The 17,053-nt window shown below is 37.8% G+C and overlaps 1 protein-coding gene across 2 annotated transcripts in view; it reads left to right on the forward strand.

The window, feature by feature from the left end:
* The window catches only part of CWF19L2 (CWF19 like cell cycle control factor 2), a 175,345-nt gene that overhangs the window by 26,552 nt on the left and 131,740 nt on the right, over positions 1–17,053 (forward strand). For both annotated transcript variants that reach the window (XM_055422941.2, XM_055422942.2), the window contains exon 6: positions 10,992–11,085. In XM_055422941.2, coding sequence (XP_055278916.2) covers positions 10,992–11,085 — 94 coding nt within the window. The remainder of the gene's footprint in view (positions 1–10,991; positions 11,086–17,053) is intronic.

The raw sequence follows: 17,053 nt of genomic DNA on the forward strand, positions 1-17,053 counted from the left end.
ACCCAAGGCTAGATTTATGGCCCAGGATGTGAGCTATCTTGGAGAAGGTTCCGTGTGCGCTTGAGAAAAAGGTGAAATTCATTGTTTTTGGGTGAAATGTCCTATAGATATCTATTAGGTCTAACTGGTCTATTGTATCATTTAAAGTTTGTGTTTCCTTGTTAATTTTCTGTTTATTTGATCTATCCATAGGTGTGAGTGGGGTATTAAAGTTTCCCGCTATTATTGCATTGTTGTCAATTTCCCCTTTCATACTTGTTAATAATTGTCTTACATATTGCAGTGCTCCTATGTTGGGTGCATAAATCTTTATAATTGTTATATCTTCTTCTTGGATTGATCCTTTGATCATTATGTAGTTTCCTTCTTTGTCTCTTTTCACGGCCTTTGTTTTAAGGTCTATTTTATCTGATATGAGTATTGCTACTCCTGCTTTCTTTTGGTCTGTATTTGTGTGGAATATCTTTTTCCAGCCCTTCACTTTCAGTCTGTATGTGTCCCTCGTTTTGAGGTGGGTCTCTTGTAGACAACATATATGGGGGTCTTGTTTTTGTATCCATTCAGCCATCCTTTGTCTTTTGGTTGGGGCATTCAACCCATTTATGTTTAAGGTAATTATTGATAAGTATGATCCCATTGCCATTTTCTTTATTGCTATGGGTTCGAGTTTATACACCATTTCTGTGTTTCCTGTCTAGAGAAGATCCTTTAGCATTTGTTTGAGAGCTGGTTTGATGATGCTGAATTCTCTCAGCTTTTGCTTGTCTGTAAAGCTTTTGATTTCTCCTTCATATTTGAATGAGATCTTTGCTGGGTATAGTAATCTGGGCTGTAGGTTATTTTCTTTCATCACTTTAAGTATGTCTTACCATTTCCTCCTGGCCTGAAGAGTTTCTGCTGAAAGATCAGCTGGTATCCTATGGGAATCCCCTTGTGTGTTATTTGTTGCTTTTCCCTTGCTGCTTTTAATATTTGTTCTTTGTGTTTGATCTTTGTTAATTTGATTAATATGTGTCTTGGAGTATTTCGCCTTGGGTTTATCCTGTTGGGGACTCTCTGGGTTTCTTGGACTTGGGTGATTATTTCTTCCCCCATATTAGGGAAGTTTTCAACTATTATCTCCTCAAGTATGCTCTCATGGTCTTTCTTTTTGTCTTCTTCTTCTGGGACTCCTATGATTCGAATGTTGGAGCGTTTAACATTGTCCCAGAGGTCTCTAATATTGTCCTCATTTCTTTTAATTCATTTTTCTTTTTTCCTCTCTGTTTCATTTATTTCTACAATTCTATCTTCTAGCTCGCTTATCCTGTCTTCTGCCTGTGTTATTCTACTGTTTGTTCCCTCCAGAGTGTGATCCCATCTATTGCATTATTCGTTATATATTGACTCTTTTTTATTTCCTCTAAATCTTTATTAAACCTTTCTTGCATCTTCTCAATCCTTGCCTCCAGGTTATGTATCTGTAACTCCATTTTGCTTTCAAGATTTTGAATCATTTTCACTATCAAAATTCGAAATTCTTTATCAGGTAGATTCCCTATATCTTCCTCTTTTGTTTGTGTTGGTGGGCATTTATCCTATTCCTTTACTTGCTGGGTATTTCTCTGCCTCTTCATCTTGCTTATATTGCTTTGCTTGGGGTGGCCTTTCCGTCTTCTGTCAGTTTATCGAGTTCTCTTTATTATGTAGTTCCCTTACTGTGTGTGGGCTTGGACAGGTGGCTTGTCAAGGTTCCCTGGTTAGGGAGGCTTGTATCGGTGTTCTGGTGGGTGGAGCAGGATTTCTTCTCTCTGGAGTGCAATGAAGTGTCCATAATGAGTTATGAGATGTCAGTGGGTTTGGAGTGGCTTTGGGCAGCCTGTATATTGAAGTTCTGGGCTATTCTTCTGTGTTGCTGGAGAATTTGCGTGGTATGTTTTTCTCTGAAACTTGCTGACCCTTGGGTGGTGCCTGGTTTCAGTGTATGTATGGAGGCATTTGATGAGCTCTTATCAATTAATGTTCCCTGGAACAGGAGATCTCTGGTGTTCTCAGGATTTGGATTTAAGCCTCTGCCTCTGGTTTTCAGCCTTATTCTTGCAGTAGCCTCAAGACTTCTCCATCTGTCTCTTCCCAGGCAGTTCCTTCTGTTTAAGCTCTTCTGTTTGCTGGTCTCTTCAGTGTCTAATTCCCATCCTGACACAAGGGGGCGGTGGTGCATACTTTTATTGGCTCACCTGTTCAGTAGTGCTGTGGGGAGGGAGGAATGCTGCTAACAAATATCCATGGCGTCAGTGGGGAGTGCTCTCAGTGTGTCGGCTACACTGGGATTGTCCCTGCTCAGGGCTTGTGTGCTTTCCCTGTTTATGCTGCTCAGGCTCTAGGTTGCTCTGCCGGGAACTGTCCGAGGCTGGTGCTGGGTTGTATGCACTTCCAAGGTCTGAGCGGCTCAGTTTCAGGTACTTGGGTACTCCACAAATGGGCAGACTTGGTTGGGCCTGCGTTTTGTGCCCTTCCCCGGTCCGAGCAGCTCAGGTAACCAGGTGTTTGGCGAGCGTGGTCACGCCTTATCGCCTCCTCGGTCCTTGCCGCTTGGTTTTCTGGGTGTACAACCTGCGCACCTTCTCAGGCAGATGTCGACCTGCCCGAACCCAACAAGTCTTGGTTAGCAAGGAAGCCTGCCTGCAGCTTGGTATCGGAAGCCTCTCTGGGGCCGCGGTTGCCCCCTTCTGTCTCTGGCTGCCCTCCCCTGTCTGTCTCCGCTGGGGATGGGGGATGGGCCGACCGCAGCCGGCTAGCTCTGTTCAGTCCTTTGTTCTGTGAGCGGGTCTGGCGGTGTCTTAGCTTGGACCTTGCCTTTTCGCAGGCTTTTTGCCTTTTAGCTATGACACAGTCTACTTAGCTATCTCCAGTTAGCGCCCTCAGATTGCCTTCGGGTCATTCAGACCCGGTCCCCACTCTAAGCGATGCCCTTCGTGCCTCCCTGCCTGGCGCCCGCTTGCTAGTGGGTAGTGCGGGCTGTTGTGCCGCTTCTCTGCTGGGAGTTTCCTCTGGGCACTTGGTCAGTGGGTTTTAATTATTTATGTCTTTTTTCTCCCAGTTATGTTGCCCTCTGAGGTTCCAAGGCTGGCCAGAGACTTGCCAGTGAGTGTTTCCAAGTGTTTGGAAGCTTCTCTCTTTTTTTTAAGCCTCCTTTCCCGGGACATATCTCCGTCCCTCCCTCTTTTGTCTCTCTTTTTATCTTTTATACTATTTCCTACGAGGACTCTTGAGAGTCCCTTGGACTGCAAGGAGATCCAACCAGTCCATTCTAAAGGAGATCAATCCTGGCTGTTCATTGGAAGGTCTGATGCTAAAGGTGAAACTCCAATACCTTGGCCACCTCATGTGAAGAGTTGACTCACTGGAAAAGACTCTGATGCTGGGAAGGATTGGGGGCAGGAGGAGAAGGGGACGACAGAGAATGAGATGGCTGGATGGCATCACCAACTCAATGGACATGAGTTTGAGTGAACTCCGGGAGTTGGTGACGGACAGGGAGGCCTGGCGTGCTGTGATTCATTAGGTCGCAAAGAGTCGGTCACGACTGAGCGACTGAACTGAACTGAACCTCCTTTCGAAGACAATGGGCTGCTTTTCTGGGTGCCTGATGTCCTCTGCTGGCATTCAGAAGTTGTTTTGTGGGATTTACTCAGCGTTCAAATGTTCTTTTGCTTAATTTGTGGGGAAGAAAGTGGTCTCCCCTTCCTATTCCTCTGCCATCTTCCTCGAGTGTATGTTTCTTACCTTGCTCAGAGCCTAGATTGAAAAGAAAGGTACTATATTTATTGTTCTTTTTTAAAGCCCTCAGAATGCTGCCTGCAAATGGAGTCCAAACAGATTGGACTCTTTTCTTTTGGGTGATTTGCACCTCAACCAAAATAGTTAATTACTTTGTATTTTTCTGCAAATTCATGTCTTGGAATTTTTGTTCATCTGGGTTTTTCTAAGTACATGCCCTCTATCACTGTATGGCTGCATCTTATTTATCCCTCAAGGCTTAACTTTATATATATGATGAAATCCTTACTATTTGTCTTGATTGAAATCTCTTCTTCCTTTATGTTTCCATAGTATTTTGTTACTTTATATTACTTGTAGTTTTCTATAAAGTGCTAATTTAATAGTCTTATTTTATTTCCGTTATGAGATTATAAACTTTAAAAAAACTATATTTGCTGCTTTATTCCTTTTATACATTTGAAAGGGAAGAATACTTAATATTATTTTACCCATGAATTTATTTTGCTGCCTTGTAAATACCTGGATTTAGTCCTGATGTTCGGTAACCTGTAGTAATTTTTGATTTTTGCTTAGTTAAAAATTCAGATTATTGTTTGGGAGTAAATCATCTAGACTAATGAATGAGACTAGCCAGTTTTCAAACACCCAGAGACCAGTTTGAGTATGTTGTGCCTGGTACATCATGTTAGTCTCTTGTTTCTTTCTTCAGATGATGATTAGAATTTTTATTTTTTTATTTTTGTAATTAGTATTTAAAAGGTTTATTGTGTTTTTAATTTAATTTTATTTTTTATTGAAGTGTGGTTTATATGGAATATTAGTTTCAGGTGTGCAACATTGTAATTCAGTATTTTTATAGTTTATAATATAGTGGCTATAATTCCCTGTGCTGTACAATATGTCCTTGTAGTTTATTTTATACATAGTAGTTTGTACATTTTAATTCCCTATCTCTGTTGAACCCCTTTACATACCTTTCCTTACTGATGACACTAGTTTGTTCTGTGAGTCTGTTTCTGTTATTCATTTATTTCACATGTAAGTAATAACTGCAGTGTTTGTCTTTCTCTGTCTTGGCTTGTTTCACTAAGCATGATACCCTGTATGTTCATCCATGTTTTTGCAAATGGCAGAATTTCATTCTTTTCTTACCACTGAGTAATATTCCAGTATGTATGTGTATCACAACTTGTCATTGATGGATACTTAGGTTTCTTCAGTATTTTGGCTGTAGTGAACAGTTCTGATATGAACATTGGAGTACATATGTCTTTTTTAATTAGTCTTTCATTTTCTTTGAATATATACCCATGAATGGAATTTCTGGATCATATAGTAATTCTGTTTTTATTTTTTATTTTATTTTTTTTTTGCTTGATGTTACATTTATTTTTTTTTTTAGGTAATTAATTTATTTTTTATTGGAGGCAAATTATTTTACAATATTATATTGGTTGGTTTTGCCATACATTGATATGAATTTGCCCCGGGTTTACATAAGTTCCCCCTCCTGAACCGCCCTCCCACCTCCCTCCTCCCTTTATCCTCCCTCTGGGTCATCCCCGCATGCCAGCCCCGAGCATCCTATAACATGCATTGACCCTGAACTAGTGATTCGTTTCACATATGACAACATACCATTTCACACCAGTCAGAATGGCTGCTATCCAAAAGTCTACATGCAATAAATGCTGGAGAGGATGTGGAGAGCAAGGAACCCTCTTACACTGTTGGTGGGAATGCAAACTAGTACAGCCACTATGGAGAACAGTGTGGAGCTTCCTCAAAAAATTGGAAATAGAACTGCCATATGATCCAGCAATCGCACTCCTGGGCATACACACCGAGGAAACCAGAATTGAAAGAGACACGTGTACTCCAATGTTCATTGCAGCACTGTTTATAATAGCCAGGCCATGGAAGCAACCTAGATGTCCATCTGCAGACGAATGGATAAGAAAGCTTTGGTACATATACACAATGGAGTATTTCTCAGCCATTAAAAAGAATACATTTGAATCAGTTCTAATGAGGTGGATGAAACTGGAGCCTATTATACAGAGTGAAGTAAGCCAGAAAGAAAAACACCAATACAGTATACTAACACATATATATGGAATTTAGAAAGATGCAAATAATAACCCTGTATACGAGACAGCAAAAGAGACACAGATGTATAGAACAGTCTTTGGGACTCTATGGGAGAGGGTGAGGGTGGGATGATTTGGGAGAATGGCATTGAAACACGTATGTTGTCATATGTTTTTATTTTTTTGAGGAACATTCATACCGTATTCCATAGTGGCTGTCTCAATTTATATTCTTTCCTATAATGCACTAGGATTCTTTTTTCTCTGCATCACCAACATGTTATTTGTGGTCTTTTTGATGATAGCTATTTTAACAGGCGTGAAGTGATATCTCACTGTGGCTTTGATTTGCAATTCCACAGTGATTAGTGATGTTGAGCATTTTGTCGTGTGCGTGGGTGCTAGCTGTGTTTTGGCACACATAGACATTTGGGAAAATGTCTATTCAGGTCTTCTGACCGTTTTTTAATTGAGTGGTTTACTTTTTGATATTGAGCTGTAAGAATTGTTTGTATATTTTAGGTATTAACCCGTTTTCAGAAATGTTATTTGTGAATGATATGACCAACATCTTATTTTAGAGATTGATTCTGTTGATATATTTTATTTCCATGTCATTCCTTTTACTCACTCAATGGTCTTTCATAATCTAACTCTGCCGTTTTGTAAATTTCCATTCCACTTTTGTTGTCTTTCACACTTACAAATTGTTACAGGCAGTGCTGAATTTCTCCACAGGACATATTTAGAAGTGGAATTGCTGAGTTATGAAGTATGCCCCTATTTCTTTACAGACGCCTGCAAAGACAGAGCCTCAGTGTAGTGTCCCCGAGCCATGTATGTTTCTTTGCCATACTTAGTGTCTGTATTGTCATACTTAATTTTTGTCACACTGACTAATGTGTAAGAAATTGTATTTTGTGAATTAACATGCATTCCTCTGATTACTAGGAGAGATCTCTTCATTTTTTTCTTCTGTCATTTAGATTTCTCATAGTATGAGCTGCCTGTTTATGTTTTCTGTTAATTTTTGTTCTGGGGTTGTCTTTTTCTTACTGATAGTAGTTCTTTATGTATTCAGTTGTGTGTCTTTTTTATACTTTCAGGTAGTATCTCATAATTTGTGTTACTTGTTGTCAGTTGTCCACCTGAGTATGTAATTTTAGTATTTGTTATCCTGTTGGCCGGAGAAGGCAATGGCAAGCCACTCCAGTACTATTGCCTAGAAAATCCCATGGATGGAGGAGCCTGGTTGGCTGTAGTCTGTGGGGTCGCTAAGGGTCGGACACGACTGAGCGACTTCACTTTCACACATTGGAGAAGGAAATGGCAACCCACTCCAGTGTTCTTGCCTGGATAATCCCAGGGACGGGGGAGCCTGGTAGGCTTCCGTCTATGGGGTCACACAGAGTTGGACACGACTAAAGTGACTTAGCATCCTGTTGGCTATCTGATGTGTATCTCTTTGAGTGTCTAAGAGCACTGGAAGGAATTTCTTGATTGTAGATACTATGACATTTTATAGTAGACTAAAAAAGGAGGTGACAGAATCTTTTTGTATATACTATAAGAAATCAAATCATCCTATTTTGCTTATCCCTCCAAGTTAACCTTTAATTAAAATTTTTTGTTTTTGATTTTTTCTATTTTTTGGCTTGCAACACATGAGATCTTAGTTCTCAAACAAGGGATTGAACCTGCTTCCTCTGCATTGGAAACGTGGTATCTTAATCACTGGACTGCAGAGAAGTCCCTAACTTAAATTTTGTTCATTTGAAGGTTCTGTACTTTTTTGTCAGTTCATGAATATGTTTCAGATGCTTCAAAAATTTTTTTTCACCAAACATTTTTGTTTTCAAAGGTTGGTTCATATTACTGCTGCTGCTAAGTCACTTCAGTCGTGTCCGACTCTGTGTGACCCCACAGATGGCAGCCTACCAGGCTGCCCCATCCCTGGGATTCTCCAGGCAAGAACACTGGAGTGGGTTGCCTTTTCCTTCTCCAATGTGTGAAAGCGAAAAGTGAAAGTGAAGTCGCTCAGTCGTGTCCGACCCTTAGTGACCCCACGGACTGCAGCCTACCAGGCTCCTCCATCCATGGCATCTTCTAGGCAAGAGTACTGGAGTGGCTTGCCATTGCCTTCTCCATTAAATTGCCTTTAGAACAATTTAAAAATAGTATTTTACACAATCTGAAAGAAATATGAAACAGCTATCTTCCAGACTGAGTCAGCATTTTGCAAATCCTCCCACTATCCAGTAAAGAATTACAAATTTTTATTTCTTTGAAATCAAGACTTTTACCAAAAACTGGCAGGCATATCACGGACTTATTTTGCTCATTTTCATTTGTGTTTTTGCCTGCACCATCACTTTTCCTGTGCTGGTCACTAGCACTATTTGTAGCTAATCTCTGTTTTGCTGCTTAACTGACTGATACTCATTCTAAAGATTATTTTATCAGAAGCAGTGAGCCTGTATTTAGGCCGAATTAGCTCCTGGATGTTGACCTCAAGTTATCACAGTAAATAAGCTGAAGCTGCCTTTTATACAGTTCTGTGGTACTAGCTCTTGAATATATGACTAGCACAATGAAACGGACACTAGAAAGTAAATATATCTATATAAGGATCTGTAACTAAGCACATTATAAAATGTATTTTGCCATTATTATGAGAATGTGAAAAGCATTCTTATAGAAACAGCTTAAGAAAAGAAAAATCAGGATATAAGAATGGTACATATAAAATTATTGCAAGAAAACACACCCAAATCTTGTTTATCTTTATATTTTTGTCATGAATTATATGCTAATTCTTCAATAAATATGTATTATATTTTTAAGCAGAAAATACTATGACTTTTTAAGCCTATTATATTTTAACTCTACTGGATACTATAAACCAGATTTCAATGCCCCACCATTTATTTACAAATGGATTTTTAGATTTCTAGGGGTGAGGAATAGAAATCCCAGAGCTTTTGAGTCAACTACAAAGTGAGAACTCACAGTCCCCAAGACTTTCCTCACTTTCAGCACAAACTGTAATTTTGGGGGATTTCCAGAAATATCGTCTGATTTGATCGTTCACTATAAGAATTCACAGAACTCACTGCAGGTGATTATGCTCACAGTTATGGTCTGTTGCTGGGAAAGCAGACAGACTATAATCAACCAAGGGAGCTTCCGTTGCCCTCTCCCCATTCAATCAAGATGCATTACTCTTCTAACATTAATTTGTGACAGAAACAGCAAGGACCTAAACATAGCAGAAGAGATTAAGAAGAGGTAGCAAGAACACACAGAAAACTATACAAAAAAGATCTTAATGACCTATATAACCACAATGGTATGGTCCTCAACCAGATCCAGATATCCTGGAGTGTAATTCCTTCCATTCCTTTCTATCCAATTGCCTTTATTATTTCTAGTAATTGTAAGTTTTAGTTCTAAGAAGCATTTTCTGACACCCTGAGTCAAATTAGATACCCCTAATATATATTACTGTAGTAGCCTTTAATTTTATAGTGCTCATCTATATTAATATTGCTGTCTTTCTCCTTTCTCAAGGCCATAATTTCTTTGATGGTAAGAACTATGCCTGGCTTGTTCATTATAGCCTCAGTGCCTAGCATCCCTCATGACTCAGTGGTAAAGAGTCCGCCTGCAATGCAGGAGATGTGGGTTTTATCCCTGGGTCAGAAAGATCCCCTGGAGAAGGAAATGGCAACCCACTGTAGTATTCTTTCCTGGAGAATCCCATGGGCAGAGGACCCTGATGGTCTACAGTCATGGGGTTGCAAGAGTTGGGCGTGACTCACGACTAAACCACCACCACCAGTGCCTGGCATAGTGCTTGGAAAACAGCCGACTCCCACATTATCACTAGGTTATTATCCTCTCTTTCCTGATTACTGCCACAGTTTTCTGACTGGTTTCCTATCTCTAATGTTGCTCTTCTCCAGTCTTTTTTCCACTCTGAAACCAGTTTGCTCTTTGTCTAATACAAAGCTGATCGTGTTTATGACTCACCGTTGCCCCAGCATAAAGCTCCAATAGCTGTTTCAAGTGACTCCTGTGACCTAGTCTCTGATTATTGTGCAACCTAATCTCTTGTTGCTACTCATTCATGCTTCTAAAGTTTTATTTAAATCTGAATTACTTTCTTTCCTAAAACTTCAGTGCTTTCCTTTTCCTCTAGGGTTTTATGAACATGCTTTATTCTTGTCCTTGGCGCACCTTAATGCTCTCGGTACCCACAAAAGAAACTGGCTAATTCTTACTCATCCTTAGGTTTAATACTACTCGTATTACTTCCTCTAGGAAGTCTTTGATTTGTCAGCATGAGAGGAATTTGAATTTTATATGGTTTTAGCACTCTATACTCTTGTCTTCAAAGCATTTGTCAATTACTTGTATATTATCTATATTCCTCACTATCTTATAAGCTAGCAAGGGCTGAGTTAGCCATATTGACTGTTTTATCTTCTGCATCTAACACAGTTCTGATTCATGGTAGGGATTCAGTAAACACATTGAGTGAATGTTAATTTAGACATTATTTCCTCCATGTTGGAAAAAGTGTGTCTTAAGAGTGTTTTATCAGTTGCTTCGTTTACTATTATTTTCTCCCATTCTGAAGGCTCTTTTCACCTTGCTTATAGTTTCCTTCATTGTGCAAAAGCTTTTAAGTTTAATTAGGTCCCATTTGTTTATTTTTGCTTTTATTTCCATTACTTTGGGAGAAGGTGAGGGTGGGATGATTTGAGAGAATAGCATTGAAACATGTATATTACCATATGTGAAATAGTCCAGGTTTGATGCATGAGACAGGTTGCTCAGAGCCGGTGCACTGGGATGACCCAAAGGGATGGGATGGGGAGGGAGGTGGTAGGAGGGTTCAAGATGGGGAACATATGTACACCCATGGCAGATTCATGTCGATGTATGGCAAAACCAATACAATATTGTAAAGTAATTAGCCTCCAATTAAAATAAATAAGTTAATTGGAAAAAAAAGTGTTTTAAATATTTCCCTAAGGTTGCAATTGTTAACTGAGTCTCAGATTTTTAATTTATTAATATAATTTATAGTGGAGTTATTTTAAAATTGTGACCCCTAAAAATGTTTTATTCCAGTCCAGACTGCTGGAAAGAGAATTGAATCCATACTGGAAGGATGGTGGGACAGGTCTTCCACCAGAAGACTGTAATGTGTCATCAGTCATTAAAGGTATCTTTATATTTTGTTTGTAGCCACATAAATGTTTCTTGTTACTTGGTATCCCTAAGAGAATGACCTGAGTCTGCTAGTAGATTGGCACAATGTATTATGAATTCCAAAAATGAATAACAATCCAAATCAGATTTAGATATGTATTAAATCTGAATTTTATCACTACTTATTTAAATATTTCTGCTTGATGCAGATATAATTTTGAACAAGTCTGAAAACATCTGTGTCTGTTTATATATTTGCAAAACAATGATATATATTGATTTTTTGATGTGAAATTTGTACAGTTTTCTATTATGAATATCTATGGATTATTACTAAAGGTTCAGTTTACATACCCGAAAGCAATGATAAAACATTTGCAGTCTTTTAAGACCTTATTTAAATTACTAGTACTTGGCAAGATTATTTTACCTCGAATATGGTAGCAAATTGATTAAATATTTTTATACTCGATAATATTTTATATTTGAGTTTATATTTTGAATGGATTAATGCAAAGCATGGTTCTGTATGCATGATCAGTAGTGTCTGACCCTTTTGTGACCCCATGGTTTATAGCCTGCAGGCTCCTCTGTCCATGGAATTTTCCAGGCAGGAATACTTGAGTGTGTTGCCATTTCCTCTGGGAATCTTCCCAACCCAGGGATCGAACCCGCCTTTCTTTTGCCTCCTGCTTTGGCAAGCGGGTTCTTTACCACTGCACCACCTGGGAAGCCCTTTACAAAATGTATAAAGTATTAAGGTTGTAAAGTTTCATGAAAATTATGTATAAGTATTAAATATGTGATTTCATATCTTCAGAAATTTTTACTTTGCCACCATTTATAAATTTGTGTTGACCTTAGGATAGTGCTGTTACTTTTGAGCAGTTGGAGAGAAAATACTTAAGTTGTATAATCACATATAATTTAAAAAATACTTATATGCTAATTAAGTGTTACATTGACAACTCAGTAAAAAGTTTAATTAATTACAGTTAACCAAGTATACACATAGTAATATTATAAATTGTTATCTTTTCATCTTAGTCATTTCTCAGCGGAATGTTCTCTTTCTTTTTATACACAGTGTATTTTTATTTTGGCCATTTATCATGTTCCTTTGTATTTTATGAGAGATGTCCCTGGAGCCACCTTATAGGTTCCTTTTTATTTTGTACTGACTTTATTAGTAATTATACCCTTTTCTTTATTGCCTTTCATCATGGGCAGAAATGTCTCTGCTATATAATAACATATAATATTACAATGTGTATACTTGGTTAACTGTAATTAATTAAACTTTTCACTGAGTTGTCAATGTAACACCTAATTGGCATATATATATAATATAATATTATTATATAATAACAGCTCTAGCCATATAAAGGTGTCTTTGAAATACTGATTTTTAGAAATTTAAGAGTTTGAGGATCATAGGTTTTCTCAGTGAACCATTATGTAGGACTGATCAAAGCCTTTACTAATCCCTGTTTTCAGAGGACAGTCAATAAGTTCATATATGGGAAAGATTTAGAATTGATAAATCCTGTCTTTGAGTATATGTAGTCAGCAGGTTCTTCACTGATTGAAGACCCAAAATTCTACACTAAGTAGTATCTTTCAGCTGGCTGAACCAGCAGAATCCAAGGCAGTAAGAGAAAAATGACCTTATACAAAGGTTTTAGAGAGCCTGTCTCTGTTCCCTTTCACATCATGCTCTCACCGTTTCCCTCTCATATTTATTTAGGAGGAAGAATGACAGAAAGCTCCAAATGTCTGTCAGACATTCATATCCCAGAGTTGAAATTAAGCTTTAAAAAATGATCTACAGGTTTTTTTTTTTTTGCATATGCAGATAGTGTGGTCATTCTGTTTAGACTAGTGGTAGAGTTGAAACTATAAGACACCTGAAAGTATGAATATTTTAAGAGTAATGTAGAGAATGTATGTAGAGCTGGTGTTTATATCGAAGGACGTGGACTTTGGAGTTTGACTTCTTGAGATTAGAAGGTTGGCATTTCCACTTACTCGTTCTGTGATTTGGGGAATGTTTCCTGACCTCTCTGAGCCCAGTTTAAATATAGTAGGAAATAATGGTATTTCCTACTTATACAGGTATTTCCTGTCTTATACGGTTATTGTGAGAATTAAATGAGAAAAATCTTTTATCACAGTATCTAGAACATAGTAAATGATAATGATGATGTCAAATAATTGTCCTTACGATGAAATGTTTTGGGAAGACTTTATCAACAGATCTTTGTGTGTGTGATGATTGAAGTGCCACATACACAATAATTAATGTTACTCTTGATATTTTTTTCCTTAGAGAAAATTAAGTGGAAAAATAACCGTGTTTTCATTGTCCATACAAAATTATCTTCAGTCATATTTTAGTAATGGGAACATTTGTACAGTTTTTAAGTTTACATGGCACATTTTTGTATTAGCTTATTTTCAATAACAGCCATGTGAGGATAGCAAAGTAGATGTCCCACTTGATTATAGTTAATTTCTAATTTTCAGGAAACTAAGAGTGAAATTGGTCAAGTTATTTGCCTGTAGTCATGTGAGTCGTACTAGAACCCAGCTTTTCTTTCTAATTCTAATATAGGGTTAGTTACTCTAAATTTTCATTAGAAGACTTTGTTACCATGAAGTTAGAAAACTCTTGCTTTAAATCTCTGTATTTTTGTTCATCGTATAGAGTTTTTCCCTCTTCATTTTTTGGCTTTCTCGTATAGAACCTTTTGAGAAAAAATTTAAAAGGTAATTTAAATCAACTGCCTTATTTTACAGATGGACAAAGTTTAAAGGCTTTAATGACTTGCTTAAGATCTTACAACTGTTTAGTAATAACAACAAGACTAAAATCTAGGTCTCCTGGTACTGAGTTTATTGCCATTTTCATATTATTCTGTCTTCTGAGAAAAATGAGGATGTAGCCCAGATTCACTTGATTGTATTTTGTTTATAACAATTAAACTTTTAATTTTGGAAGCATATGCTCAGCCTCTTAATTTTTGACTTATAAAAAGCAGACTTCAGATATAGTCAATATTAAGTGCTTCATGGAAGATCGCCTGGCAGAGGGCATGGCAACTCACTCCGGTATTCTTGCCTGGAGGATCCCATGGACAGAGGAACTTGGTGGACTATAGTGCATAGGGTTGCGAAGTGTTGAACATGACGGAAGTGACTTAGCATGCATGCACATACCAGTGAATTTACTGTAATTATTTGATATATATTTATCTCAGAGAGAAGACAGGGACCATGCCTTAGTCATGATTTTTTTTTTTTGTTTATAAAAGTTATATTTTTAGTAAGCTGATACCCCATTCACCCCTGTTTTACCCCCTTATTGTGTTTTGATTTCCTTCTGTGTTTAACAGATTTTCTTATTCATAGTAAATGTTCACAAAGTACTTGTTGGGTTTAATTTCTTGATAGATGCTACTGCAAATATATATTTTTGATTTTTAAATATTAAATTCATGAATTCTCTTGTTAAAAATATTTTATTATTGCTGTTATTGGGGCCAAGGGGTATGGGCCTCAATTGCATATTGAGTATTATTATTTTTAATGGATTTTTATTAGAATATAACTGCTTTATGATGTGATTTTTTTCTTTATTTTATTAAAGTATAATTGCATTACACTGTTGTGTTATTTTTTGCTGTACAGCACAGTGAATCAGTTATATGTGTATGTATATCTGCTCTTTTTTAGATTTTCTTCCCATTTAGAAAAAAATGGGAAGAAAATGTTGCCACAGAGGATTGAATAGAGTTCCCTGTGCTATACAATAGGTTCTCCTTAGTTATCTGTTCTTACACATATAAGTGTATATATGTCAATCCCACTCTCCCAATTCATTTAGCCCTTCCTTCCCCCTTGGTATCCACTGTTTGTTCTCTACATTTGTATCTCTATTTCTATTTTGCAAATAAGCTCATCTGTACCATTTTTATAGATTCCACATATGAGTGATAGTTGCACAGTTGTGTCCAACTCTTTGTGACAGAAAGAGCCTGCCAGGCTCCTCTGTCCATGGAATTCTGCAGGCAAGAATTCCGAAGTGTGTTGCCATTTCCTTCTCCAGGAGATTCCACACATAAGTGATATTTTTCTCTTTCGACTTATTTCACCTATGACAGTCTCTAGGTGTGTCTGCATCTCTGCAAATGGCACTATTTTGTTCCTTTTTATGATTGAGTAATATTCCATCTGTCTCATGAGGAATGCTGGGCTGGAAGAAGCACAAGCTGGAATCAAAATTGCCAGGAGAAAAATCAATAACCTCAGATATGCAGATGACACCACCCTTATGGCAGAAAATGAAGAGGAACTCAAAAGCCTCTTGATGAAAGTGAAAGAGGAGAGTGAAAACGTTGGCTTAAAGCTCAACATTCAGAAAACTAAGATCATGGCATCTGGTTCCATCACTTTATGGGAAACAGATGGGGAAACAGTGGAAACAGTGTCAGACTTTATTTTTGGGGGCTCCAAAATCACTGTGGATGCTGATTGCAGCCATGAAATTAAAAGACGCTTACTCCTTGGAAGGAAAGTTATGACCAACCTAGATAACATTAAAAAGCAGAGACATTACTTTGCCAACCAAGGTCCATCTAGTCAAAGCTATGGTTTTTCCCGTGGTCATGTATGGATGTGAGAGTTGGACTGTGAAGAAAGCTGAGTGCCCAAGAATTGATGCTTTTGAACTGTGGTGTTGGAGAAGACTCTTGAGAGTCCCTTGGACTGCAAGGAGATCCAACCAGTCCATTCTAAGGGAGATCAGTCCTGGGTGTTCATTGAAGGGACTGATGCTGGAGCTAAAACTCCAATACTTTGACTATCTCAGGCAAAGAGTTGACTCACTGGAAAAGATTCTGATGCTGGGAGGGACTGGGGGCTAGAGGAGAAGGGGACGACAGAGAATGAGATGGCTGGATGGCATCACCGACTCGATGCACATGAGTTTGGGTAAACTCCTGGAGTTGGTGATGGACAGGGAGGCCTGGCATGCTGTGATTCATGGGGTCACAAAGAGTCGGACACGACTGAGTGACTGAACTGAACTGAGCTGAACTGAATATTCCATCCATTGCATATAAGTACCACAACTTTATCCATTCATCTGTCATTGGACAGGTTATTTACATGTCCTGACTGTTGTAAATAGTGCTGCAATGAATGTTGGGGTACCTTTGTGCTTTTTAATTATGGTTTTCTGAAGATACATGTCCAGTAGAGGGACTGGTGTTTCATATGGTAATTCTGTTTATTTTTTTTTTGAGGGAATCTCCATACTGTTTTCCATAGTGACTGTATCAAGTTACATTCCCACCAACACTGTAGGAGGTTCCCTTTTATCCACACTCCAGTAGTTTTTGTTTGTAGAGTTTTGATAATGGCCATTGACTGGTGTGAGGTAGTAGTTTGGATTTGCATTTCTCTAATAATGAGAGATGTTGAGCATCTTTTCATGTGCTTTTTGACCATCTGTACGTCCTTGGAGAAATATCTATTTAGATCTTTCACCCATTTATTCATTTAGTTTTTTGATCTTGTGATACATGAGAAGTTTGTATATTTTGGAGATTAATCCTTTGTCAGTTGCTTTGTTTGCAAATATTTTCTCCCATTCTGAGGGTTCTCTTTGTTTTGTTTATGGTTTCCTTTACTGTGTAAAAGCTTTCAAATTTAATTAGATCCCACTTGCTTATTTTTGTTTTGATTTTCATTTCTGTTGGAGGTGGATCCAAAAAGACCCTGCTGCAGGCAAGGAGTATTCTACCTGTGTTTTCCTCTTAAGAGTTTTATAGTGTTCAACCTCAAATTTAGGCCTGTGATCCATTTTTAGTTTATTTTTATGTGTGGTGTTAGGGAGTATTCTAATTTCATTCTTTTATATATAGCTGTCCAGTTTTCCCAGTACCACTTATTAAAGAGACTGTCTTTTCTCCATTGTA

The sequence above is a fragment of the Moschus berezovskii genome, chromosome 14 (assembly GCF_049115385.1).
Source record: "Moschus berezovskii isolate FMDL1 chromosome 14, NW_MosBer_1.0, whole genome shotgun sequence".
In the NCBI taxonomy this organism is placed as follows: Eukaryota; Metazoa; Chordata; class Mammalia; order Artiodactyla; family Moschidae; genus Moschus; species Moschus berezovskii.